This window comes from Schistocerca gregaria, chromosome 2 (assembly GCF_023897955.1).
Source record: "Schistocerca gregaria isolate iqSchGreg1 chromosome 2, iqSchGreg1.2, whole genome shotgun sequence".
NCBI lineage: Eukaryota > Metazoa > Arthropoda > Insecta > Orthoptera > Acrididae > Schistocerca > Schistocerca gregaria.
Genome location: NC_064921.1, coordinates 34,164,176 through 34,176,924, shown reverse-complemented (window position 1 = coordinate 34,176,924; position 12,749 = coordinate 34,164,176). Strand labels below are relative to the sequence as shown.

Genomic DNA, 12,749 nt, shown 5'->3' with positions numbered 1-12,749 from the left:
CAGTGTTCATCTCTGACATGTCAGTCATGTCATTTCTGATGTGTGCAACTGTTTGTGTCATTTCCCAAAAACTTTCAGTGACTGTGTCCAGTACTGCGTGTCTCACAACATAGTGTGCCTGCGAGCGCTGTGCCAAACTCATATCATATCATCCATTGTAAACTGCTTTTGTGTTTCACAGAAATTTTTGCTGCAGTTTCTTTGTTGAGTCTTTTCCTTGTAATTTGAGTGTGTATTTATATTTTTTGGCAATTTTCAGACAATTATGAATGTCGTTCATAACGCATTTTATAGTAAATGGTGAGATAGAACTGCGTATTCTGCAAGTGTCGGTACTAATATATATTGATGAAACATTAGCCTTATTGCTGTTTAAGTAATTATATGATTATTGCAATAAATTTATTTTAATCCTTTCAATGAGTGTTTTCCCTAAGTCAGTGTTTGAAATTTTATGATTGCCGGTAGAACTTAGATCTCATGAAGTCACTTAATGTGGTGTAATATAGTGTTTTAGCATAATATAACTGTAATTTTGTGTTTCATTTAGCTTCCCCTTCAACAGTAGTGTACTATCATCAACATTTCTCACATATTATCACTGTTTTTCACAATGTTGCATGAGTATCTTTAATATAGGAGGGGAGTCTTTGTACTTGGGTTGTAGGTGTTGATTAACTAAGGCAGATATTTGTTCAGCATGTTGCTGGCAGCTATAGGATGTGCCATAATGATTGGCTTTGTGGACCATACGAAGAGCGTGAAGGTGTGGGTGTGTGGTTTGTGTGGAGTAAGAAGTTCCACAGATTGAAGCGTTAGTACTTGTGGGGGCATGGGGTTTTAAGGAGGGACTAAAGGACAGTTTGTATCACACAAATGGGATCTTGATGGCAGACACTTTACGTAGATGTGTTAGACAGCTAGTGTAGACTCTCAGTTACATACTCTTGTCGGTAAAGTTCCACAGTGGTAGAGCCTTTGTCTGCTGGGAAGATAACGATGGAATCACCAGCTTTTTGCAAAAAAAGAGCCCTGGAGTTATGCAGAGGACACATTAGGGCCATGTTGTAGGGAACTGACAAAGAGATGTGGGGCCATGCTGGATGTTAGGAATTATTGGGAGTCTTGCAAGGGATGGTTTTGAGTAAAATCCAGGATGGAATGAAACAAATTATGAGAAGGAAAGTTGCTACTTACCATATAGTGGAGACGCTGAGTCGCAGATAGGCACAACAAAAAGAGCGTGCAAACGCAAGTCATACGCACAACTGCAGTCTCTGGCATTTGAAACCACACTGTGAGCAGCAGCACCAGCGCATGATAGGAGTGGCGACTGTGTGAGGGTAAGGAGGAGGCTGGGGCAGGATGGGGACGGATAGTATGGTAAGGATGGCGGGCAGTGAAATGCTGCAGGTTAGGGAGAAGGCAGGGGACAGTTGGGGAGCAGGGGGGAAGTAGCGTAAAAGGAGAGAAATATGGAGAAAAAGAGAACAAAAGACTGTGTGAGGTTGTGGAATGACGGCTGTGTAGTGCTGGAATGGTAGCAGGGATGAGGCTGGATGGGTGAGGACAGTGACTAACGAAGGTTGAGGACAGGAGGGTTATGGGAATGCAGGAAGTATTGCAGGGAAAGTTCCCACCTGCACAATTCAGAAAAGCTTGGTGGGAAAGATCCATATGGCATGCGCTGTGAAGCAGTCATAGAAATAAAGGATATCATGTTTGGCATCGTATTCAACAACAGGGTGGTCCACTTGTTTCTTGGCCACAGTATGTCAGTTGCCATTCATGTGGACAGACAGCTCATTGGTTGTCATGCCTACACAGAATACAGCACAGTGGTTGCAGCTTAGCTTGTAGACAACATGACTGGTTTCACAGGTAGCCCTGCTTCTGATGGGATAGATGGTGTTAGTGACCTTCCCATCCCCACCTCTCCCCTGCCCACTGCTTAACCTGCAGCATTTCACTGTCTGCCATCCCCACCATACTATCTGTCCCTCTACCTGTCCCAGTCTCCTCTTTACCACAACAGAGTCGCCACTCTAATCATGCACTGGTGCTGCTGCTGGCAGTGTGGTTTCAGTTGCCTCAGACTGCAGCCTTGTGTGTAAGTTGCATTTGTGCGAGTGTTTGTGTGTGTATGTGTGTCTATTGCTGACAAAGGCCATTGGCAGAAAGCTTTAAGTGTGAAACTATTTTTGTTGTGCCTATCTGCAACTCAGCATCTCCGCTACATGGTGAGTAGCAATTTTCCTTTTCATAATATTGTTATATGTTTATCTTATTTCACAAAGGGAAAAACATAATTTTCACTAGATTCTCCATAATTTATCACATGTGTACACTGATATACATAACAAAATGAATAGTGGACACTTTGTCACATAAGGCTGAAAATTCTCTTATTTAATGTTGTTATTGGCATGTCCTCACCTGGCAGTCCTTGTCTACAGTTTCACATTTCAATCTTTATATGGCTTTTTTATGAATACTTATTTACTTTATGTAAATCACAATGAAATGCACTGATGGCTTCATACTACATAATCGGCACAGCAGAACATTGTACCCCATTCACAGAAAACAATTACACTGAGGTGAAAAGTCATGGGATACCTTCTAATATCATGTCAGTCCTCCTTTTTCTTAGTGTAGAGCATGGATTCAACAAATTATTGGAAGTCCCCACCAGAACTATGAGGCACACTGCCTACATAGCGACCCATAATTGCAGAAGTGTTGCCAGTGCAAGATTTTGTGCACACACTGACATCTGTATTATGCCTCATAAATGTTTGATGGAATTCATATCAGGCAATCTGGGTGATCAAATGAATCACTCACATTGTCCAGAATGTTCTTCAAACCAGTCATGAACACAAAGTCCATGAATGTCTGAAATTGTGTCCAGGTAGCTGAATGTTAACTATTTCCAGTCAATGATCAGTTCAGTTGGGTCATAGGACACAAGCTATACCACGTGTAGCCACCACCAGCCTGCACAGTGCTCGTTGATAACTTGGGCCCATGGCTTTATGGTGTCTGCATCACACTCAAATCCTACCATCAGTCTTACTGATACCTCAAAACTAGGGCTGGGACAGCTTTAAGGAAAACATGGAAGTTGGACCCTCATATTTTGTCATTTCTTGTTTCATGTAATATACTTTTTTACTTAACAAAAATATTATCATAACAATTTAAAAGAACTTATTATAAGAATCAGAATTCTCACAATCAAAACTTAAACAGTCTCAATTCATTAAACAAATTTTAACAATTATACCATTAAGAGCAGGTCTTGAAACTGGAAGTATGCAGTTACTAAAACAAGAAAATGTTACACGAATTGGGTGTGGCTGCAATCAGCTTCTGCAAACAATTTTATCAACCAAATGACTTATAATGGCAACCATTAAATGTACTAACAATTTCCAAGCTTAGGTAACCATTACATGATTGGATAACATTCATCCAAATACAGGAAGGATCACAAGTCAGGTCACTGACCGTAGCTGTTGGAAGGCCACATAGCAATGTATAAGTCCTAATAAAAAGTCTCTTAAGCAATAAAATACACAATCATTAAAAACAGACAAACCGGGAAGGTACAATATTTAAATACAAATTTCAACTGGTAGACTGTAACCAAAGATGGAAAACGACCTTTAATAAATATGCAATTCAAGATAAGTTGGGAGTACATGCAATTGAAATGTTCTTCCAACTGGTGCAAACCAGCAGAAATGTTGACAATAAACTTTTATAAACACACAATAGCCCAAAATTCAAAGTAAGCTGAGAGTTACAGCAGATGGCTATTGCAGACAATAAGTAACAAGCAGCCAAGTTTCACCATAAGTGGAGTTAGCTAATGTCTGTGGACCAAGGTAAGGCTTGAAAGTTTATATTCATAAGTAACAGGTCTTAAACTTAACTTACTGAGAAGTAGTAATAAGAGTGCGAGGTTTAAACAAGTAGTTAAAGAGGTGTAATGAGGAGGACCCTTGGGCTTGGGCAACACACTTTAACCCTCCTAAGCTCATAAAATTCACCAAATAGAGCAAACTACTGGTTCCCATTTAATTGGTGACACTCTACTGTGGAACACATCAAACGACTAACTTTGCTTAACTTGAGCCACCACAACGCGACTGGCACGGGCACCAGACTGCTGGCCAGCCCAGATGCCATTCGATGATGGAAGTGCTGCTGTGGCAGAAAGCAAACGTGCCTGTGGCCCAGGCCCAGGGAACAGTAACGTGTCATTTTCCAGCTACAAAGCTACCGTGCCAACACAGTAATCTGCGCAAATAAGGCTAACACATAAGAATGCCTAATGAGTGGAAAATGTGAACTAATGTCACAAGTGGCTACAGTTGCAAACCAGATACATCTTGCAAGATTGCTTTGCCTCCCACACAGATTATGTTACAGTTAAATTCACTTGTCACAATTTATAACAGGGAATACTTGTACACTTGTGCGACATGTGGCCTAGAACACAAATTACGATTAGTAACACTGACAGATGATCGTGCATAACAGGTCCAATTCCGTATAACACATACATGGCCTTACAACATCAAGTATTTAAAAATAAGAAAACAACATTTAACTCCACACAGATGTGAAGGAATTGTGACGCTGGATTCCAGCTAGGGTGTTATTGCCTCCAATTCTTACCGGCAGTCGTTGAGGTGCTGTAAAATTTAAGCTGGAACTTGCAGACCAGGTTGCACAGGATGACCCACAGCTCACTGCTGCCAATCCTTCAGCAAGCTAGCAAGGCTTGCCTTCAACCAATTTAACCTTTCCCAGATTCACGAGGTCCGTGCTGGACAGCCTGATTTCCCCAAATGCAACAACTTGTAAGCCTTGTGCCCTCCAGCCAACTTGCTCCCCAGGCCTGCCAAATCGACAACACACACATTTTGACCAAAGACACAGCTCATGACACACAACTGAATTGATATCGGCAACCTAAGTGGCAATAGTGGAATGCCGTGCCACCAAGATTAGAGCCGCCATGGCTCACTTACCAACTGAAATGAGGACTCAACCGACCAGGCCATCGTTTTCCAGTCGTCTATGCTCCAGAGGTGCTACAGGCGATGTTATGTTATGTTTTAAACAAAGGCACTTGTGTCGGATGTATGTTGCCATAGCCCATTAACGGCAAATTCCACCACATTGTCCTAATGGATACGTTTGTTGTATATCCCACATTGATTTCAGTGATTATTTCACACAGTGTTGATTGTCTGCTAGCACTGACAAGCTTAAGCAAATGCTGCTGCTCTTGATTGTTAAGGGAAGGCCGTTAGCAAGTGCATTGTCCACAGTAAGAGTTAATGCCAGAAATTCAGTATTTCTGGCAGTGAAGGCCGTTGCCCACTGCATTGTCCATGATAAGAGATAATGCCTGAAATTCGGTATTTCTGGCACACACTTGACACTATGGATCTTGGAATACTTATTTCCTTAATGATTTCCAAAATGTAATGTCCAATGCATCAAGATCAAATTATCTTTCCATATTCAAAGTCTATTAATTCCTGTTGTTTGATCATAAACACACTGTAAAGCTTTTCAGGTGAAGCACCTGAGTACAAATAACAGCTCTGCCAATGCACTGCCCTTTCAAACTTTGTGTACAGGCTACTACCTGCACATACAAGGTGGCTTTTGTCACCTCACGTGTACATTAAACCCAAACATGACAATAGTTTACAAGCCACTGGCTCTGAAAATTTGCCAATTACAATCATCTTTTACGTGTGTGTTTTGCTACCGCTTGGTGAGTAGGCTTTTTATCTATCCAATTAAATCAATTTGTCAATAATTGGTTGTTTTTCTTGTTATATTACAAATTTATACATGCTTTATTCTTTTACTGCTTTATACATCATAATAGTGAAAGAACTGAAATAACAAGTGTTATAAGTCCATACCTGCAACTGCATAACACTTATTCGCAAATCTGACTCATTAAATTCGTAGGGAATATTCCATCCGAGAGGCCCAAATTTACGACGTTCTTGAACGAGAGCATGAAAAAAGCATAAGCTGAAAAGCAGATTCTGCCATTCCCGCACTTGACAGCAACTGTTAAAAAAGACAGGATCTGAGACGGGGTCAGTTGAATATGACCGCAGCAAATTCATTCTCAGACCTTTTGGTGCTTCGTTTGTCATCTTCACACCTGTAAAAAAGTTTTAAGATCTATATAATTCTATTCTCTTCATTTTCCATTTGAAGTTTATATTGATATTTTAGACATTAGTTATTGCAATATAACTGCCACTACTTTAATACTGCAAAACATGTGTGTGAGGATAGACCACTAATTATTACTCCTCTACAAATTGCCTCCTTGACTAATTGCAAGTGATCACCCTGTCATCCTGCAATGCCAGGAGGCAACTGTGTGTGTGTGTGTGTGTGTGTGTGTGTGTGTGTGTGTGTGTGTGTGTGTGTGAACATCCACTCTGCTTTTCAGTACAATTTCTATTCAGTGATTAGTGATCAATCCTCGCACAATATTATATTTTGTCCTGGATTTTCCATCAACAAACAATACTGTTAATATATTACTTATTTGTTTCCATAAAAGTGCTAGTATATGGACTGAACATCACACTAACATTTATTTACAGGAATCATAAAAGCACAGATTCTTTGAATCTATAATTTAAAATAGTACTTTATTCAATACATGGAATAAACACTGTGATGAAGCCTGTCAACATATTTCAGGTCCATGTGCAATTCAGTTTGTTTTGTGGAGTGGTGTCAATTACATAAGGGTTCATTATTCATAAGATGTAAAAATTATTAGCTTTAATTACTCTTCCGCATTCAGATTTTACAAACCCAAAGCCTGTCCATTACTGGCCAAAACTCTGTTGGATCATTTTTTGCAAACTTTTATACATAAATACGTTACATTGAGTAATTAATTGAATAAAAAGTTGTTTTTAAAATTTTCAGTTTATTCGAACAGAAACTACAGACCGTCCCATTTTTTGGGACATTGGCCAAATGCGCTATTGGCCAAATGCGCTATCCAAATTCACAACCTTATTCTCCATGCAAAGAAACAACACAAACAAAAATAAAGAATGTTTTAATATTATTGAATGTCTATTCAGTATGAAATGAAGCAAAACACTTGTGAACACCAAAATTGCACCTATCACAAATTTTTTGTTATTTTTCTCTTGCAGTTAGCACATCTCTTCTGTATTTTACTCTCTTCTGTGTTTTACTTGACACAGTGAAATGATTTCCTGGATCTAGTTGTACATCTGTGCTCGCCCATCCTCCCATCAGTTTGCTTCCTTATGATCCTCTGTGTTTTGGTACTGATCCTGTTTTCTTTGATAGGTAAAACACCACTATTCTGTGTCGGACATCCAAAAGTGAGAGCTTCTCTCTAAAGTACTGGCTACATCTCGTACAACAGACTCATTGTTCAATACATTTTTGTCAATGTCTTCATCTATTATTACTCTGCATCGGGTGTAATAATCGCCAATTCTATGTCATCATCTTCATCGTCAGTCTCTTGATGGTTCGCTAGTTCTGCTTGAATTTCTTCAAGTGTAAGTCCACGTGGCATGTTTTTATCCTGTTGGAATCTTAAAATTCAAATAGAACATGAAAAAAGCAGATATAAAGAACGTAAAATGAAATTCTTCTCTGTGTAATACGTGTATAAAAGAATAGGGCACATCAACAATAAATGATAGTGTAACATGTCATTGTCCCATTATTGGGACGCATAAAATGTATCGATATTGCACTTACTTGAAAAAATCTGAAGTATACTTAATCTTACATGGACATCCATATGTTCATAACAAACATGCCCAGACAACTAAATCACAGCACATTGTCATCCAGAAATTACCAGCAGACATACAGGGCTGCCAAGTATGAGAACAAAAAACCAGCAAGTTTATAATTTTCCTGACGTGAAGTACTTAGAAAAAAGTTATTTATTTTACATTTACAGGCATTATAGCAGTTAGTTGAACCTGCAGGTGCAACAATAAAGGCTAAGAGCTCCATTGCTTAAATAGAAATAAGTAAAATATATGCGTCCCAAAGAAAGGGACAATGGCTAGTAATGGGTTAATGAACAGTAGTGTTTCAATTATGGAAGAATAGAGAAGGTGTTGCAGATAGCTTTAGATGCACTGCAAATTCTACTTCTACACACTATCTTAATACCCATCTGCTCGTTTTTGACCACACTGTTGACACTGGAGTGTAATATGTAACATGTAACACAATTTCACAGTATTTCAGGTGGAAGAGAGACTAATTACCACCAGCTGAAAAGAGAGAGAGAGAGAGAGAGAGAGAGAGAGAGAGAGAGAGAGAGAGAGAGAGAGAGAGAGAGGTAGACAGACGTGTGGTGGAGGATGGGGATGGGGGGCAGGCGAAGGGCAATTTGAGCTACAAAAGAGGAAAATAAAATGGTAGGTTTGCACATGCTGGACACAAAGAAAAGCTGCTAAAAATTCTGGCTCAGAAAAACACACTGTATGGAAGACAGAAATTGGAAGTAACAATGGATCAACAGTCAATATTCAAATTACTGTTTATCTACATGACAAAAATCCGCTGAGATTCTCCCAATGCTGTGTTACATTACTAATTAGACACCAGAAAAAAGAACACTCCCACACTTAATAATTCAGATTTCAAGAAGTCACCAAGCCAAGATTAAAAGGCATCTTCGTTATAGGAAGACTTTTCTTGACAATAATGATTAATGTTAAATGAAACAGCTGGAAATGTGAAGATACAAGTCTGGGAGGCTGTGAGGGACAAGGAAGCTATATCAGTAAAACATTATACCAGAATCCAGTACCAGTTGCAGTGTAGGGGCCACAAAACCTCAATTTTCAATATTTTGTGTAATTACTGACTGAAATTAAAAATTTTAAAATTCCATCATAATCAACACATTAAGAAGTACAATGATATGCTAAAAGTTTAACACAATACGACAAGTATTACAATTAGAAACTGTGTGTTTGTCTTGAGATAGCATAGCAGATGGCACACAAATATAAGGGCTACATTTATCTAGTATTTGAGAATAAAAGCACTTGGTGACATCCTACAAAGATGACACTTACTTTCAAGCCTTTACAAACCTTTTTCTCATTGATGCCCCCCCCCCCCCCCCAAACAAAAGTCTTATCACTTACTATAGTTTTGCTATTCGTGCAGTCAAACATCAGCATCCAGCATCAGGCAAGAAGTTTTAATTTATTACTTCTTTAGTACTAATGCTGTTCAACACTGTTTGCAGACAGTATCCATCTATGCAGCTGAACATAACTGAACAACTATATCATTGAAAGGCACATAGTTCAATGGAGTACAAACTACCCAGTTTATATTCATACAGTGTTTCATATGTGTGCTCTTAGTGACTTCCTACAAACTTTAAGCATAATTTAAAACCTTCCCTAAGCTTTTCCTTGCTCACACGCTAAAATATTTAACACATTAACTTTCAGAGAAAGCCTTAATCGGAAAAAATAAAACACACACACACACACACACACACACACACACACACACACACACACACACAAGCAAATGCACTTCATGCGCGTATAGCCACCATCCCTGGCAACTTGGAAAGGAATGCAGCAGTTTGGAGTGTGTGCTGAAGGAGAAGGAATAGCATAGTACAGGTGGGGGAAGAGAAGAGCATTATGTGGGAGAGCATGAAGAGCATGCAGGGAGTACATAGCCTACCAACAGGTACCATGTTGGGAAGCTGTGGAGCAGGGAGATGTGGAGGGTTGTGGGAAATGCGAAGTGCAAAAAGAGAGGAGCAGCGAAGGATAAAGACAGGCAGGTGCTTTAGTAGAGGGCAGCACACACAGAGCGTGGGAGATGAGCATTGGAAGGAAGTAATAGAACAGAGGGGGTGGAAACTGTTGGGTGGAGGATCTGGGGACAGTAGGATACTGTAGATTGAGGCTAAGATAATTTTGGGAATGGAGAAATGTGTTTTACGGGTAATTTCCATCTGTGCAGTTCAGAAAATATGGTGGTGGATGAAAGTACTTGTGGCTCGGGTAGTGAACCACTCACTGAAACTAAGCACTTTATGTTCAGCTGCATATTGTGCCACAGAATGGTCTACTTTGCACTTGGTGACAGCCTGGTGGTAGCCGTTCATCCTGGTGACACCTGGTTGGTAGCCATGCCAATATAAAAAACTGTGCAGTGATTGCAACAGAGCAGGCATATGACATGGGTGCTTTCAAAGGTGGCCCAGCCTCTGATAGGGTAGGATAAACCTGTGACAGGACTGGAATAAGATGTCCTGGGTGGGTGGACTGAACAGGTCTTGCACCGGGGTCTTCCACAGGGGTATGATCCCTGTGGCAAGGGGCTGGAATTGGGAGTGGTATATGAATGTACTAGGATGTTGTGGAGGTTGGGATGACAATGGAACACCACTTTAGGAAGGATGGGAAAGGTACTGGGAAGGATGTTCCTCATTTTAAGGTAGGATGATAGGTGATCAAAACCCTGACGAAGAATGTGGTTCATTTGCTCCTGTCTAGGGTGGCGTCAGGTGATGAAGAGGACACACCTTGTAGCTGGTTCTTGGGGGTGGTGGGAGGATTTGGGATGTGGGAGGAAACTGCATGGGTGATCAGTTTGTGGATTGGGGCTGGGGGATTGTGCCTTCTGTGAAGACCTTGTTGAGATCCTCTCCACACTGTGCAAGGGAGATCTTGTCACTGCAGATAACATAATCCCCAGGTGGCCAGGCTATATCGGAAGGACTTTTTGGTGTGGAAAGGATGACAGCTGCCTTCACATGTCTTTACACATTTTTTACACGTTTTTACTGCTACCCAACTCCCTTCGCAACTATCTAACATCTTCATTTGCCACTTCCATGGCATTTCTGTTCCCTCTATGCCACAATTGATCCCTGCTCCACGGATTCCAGAAACCACCTGCATAACTTTTCTGACCTGGTGACATCATGCTGCCCCTTTCTTACCCACAGTGTTCCACTTCAGCAATTGCTCGCAGCAACTAGACCCTGCCAAGCTGACCTTTTCAACTTGTCACATCCTCCAAAACTCCCTACCTACAATCCACCAAATCCAGAGCTGAAACATTTCTGTAATTCTGTTGGTAACCTTTCCATCAGAGTCCTCAGCTTCACAGAAGTTTGAGCCACATCCAAAGGCTCACCTTTAGCCCCACACCTAAATTTAACAATGTTGGACTTGTCAAAGATGGAGCCTCCGTCTCCTGATCCCTGCAATGCAAACACTTCTTTACTACCAATTCCTCCAACCAAAGCCAACATAATCGCAACAGTGGATTGTGCTCTCCTAGTTCATATACCTCCAGCCAACTGTGATCCTCATCCATTCCACTTAACCATACCATGAACACCTTCCAGGAATTCTTTACCTCCAACTTGGCCTCACCATCCTTTCCCAGTCCATTTCTCAGAACACCAACTTTTAAGTAGAAGAAAGGACAGCTGCACACAACATAAAAACTAATCCTGACCTAATCACCATACCTGCAGACAATGGTTCCACAACTGTTGTTACAAAATACAGTGATTACATGGCAGAAGGCCTCTGCCAACTATCTGACTCCTCCACCCATAAACTCTGAGAATGATTCCATCCCAGAAGTCCATCATAACTTACAGCCTCAGGCACTTCCCAGAACCCCTTCTCACAATTCACTTTTCCATACCCCATGACTCCCCAACACACCCAGAATGCTCCAAAAATGCACAAAACCAACAATTCTGGACGCCACAGGGTAATTGGTTATTGCGCCCCACTGAAAGAACTTAGATCCTCACTGACCAACACCTACAGCCAATTCCCAACATTTAGCCTCCCACGTCAAAGACAGTAATCATTTCCTTCACTGACCCCACCTCTTTACCTCTTGGGTCCCTACTCAACACTGTTGACGCCACTTCATTATATACCAACATCCATCATGTACATGATTTTACCGCTATTGACCACTACCCTTCCCAACGTCCCTCAGACTCCAAAGCCACTACCACATTTCTCTTACACATCACAAACTTTACTGTAACTCAAAACAACTTCTTCTTTGAAAGGTAGGTGTACATACAATTCTGCAGCACAGCCATGATTCCCTCCTATGCTAACTTGTTTATGGGCCACCTAAATGAGACTTTCACAGCCTCCCAAAAGTTAACCCCCAAGTCTGGTTCAGGTTCACTGATGGTGTCTTCATGATCTGGATTCCGGGCCAAGACACTTTATCTTTATTCCTTCACAACCTCAACAGCTTCTCTCCCATCCACCTTACCTCGTCCTCCGCAACCCAGAATGACACCTACCAGGATGTGGATCTCCTTGTCTCTGTTTGCCCCATCCGCAACTCTGCATCAAACCAACCACCAACACTCCCTGCATTTCCACAGCTGTCATACATTCCACACCAAAACATCTCTTCCATAAAGTCTGGCCACTTAGGAATGGTTTATCAGCAGTCATAAGAATTCACATGGTGACCTGGAATGGTGTAAGTTTGGGGTGAAGGGAATAAACTGCAAGATCATCAGTCCCTTCATCCATTAAGTGGCAAATGCAGAGTGGTCATCAAAGGAAGGAGATGAGGCAAATCCTAGAAAGCCTAAATGTAACTAATATATTAAAAACAGAGATAAAAGCCCAGGAAAA

At 40.9% G+C, this 12,749-nt stretch overlaps 1 protein-coding gene across 1 annotated transcript in view; it reads right to left on the bottom strand.

The window, feature by feature from the left end:
- Nucleotides 1–12,749, bottom strand: part of LOC126336262 (dynein axonemal heavy chain 3) — a 1,127,841-nt gene that overhangs the window by 109,351 nt on the left and 1,005,741 nt on the right. The window contains exon 62 of the mRNA XM_049999758.1: nt 5,958–6,208. Within this exon, the coding sequence (XP_049855715.1) occupies nt 5,958–6,208 (251 nt within the window). The remainder of the gene's footprint in view (nt 1–5,957; nt 6,209–12,749) is intronic.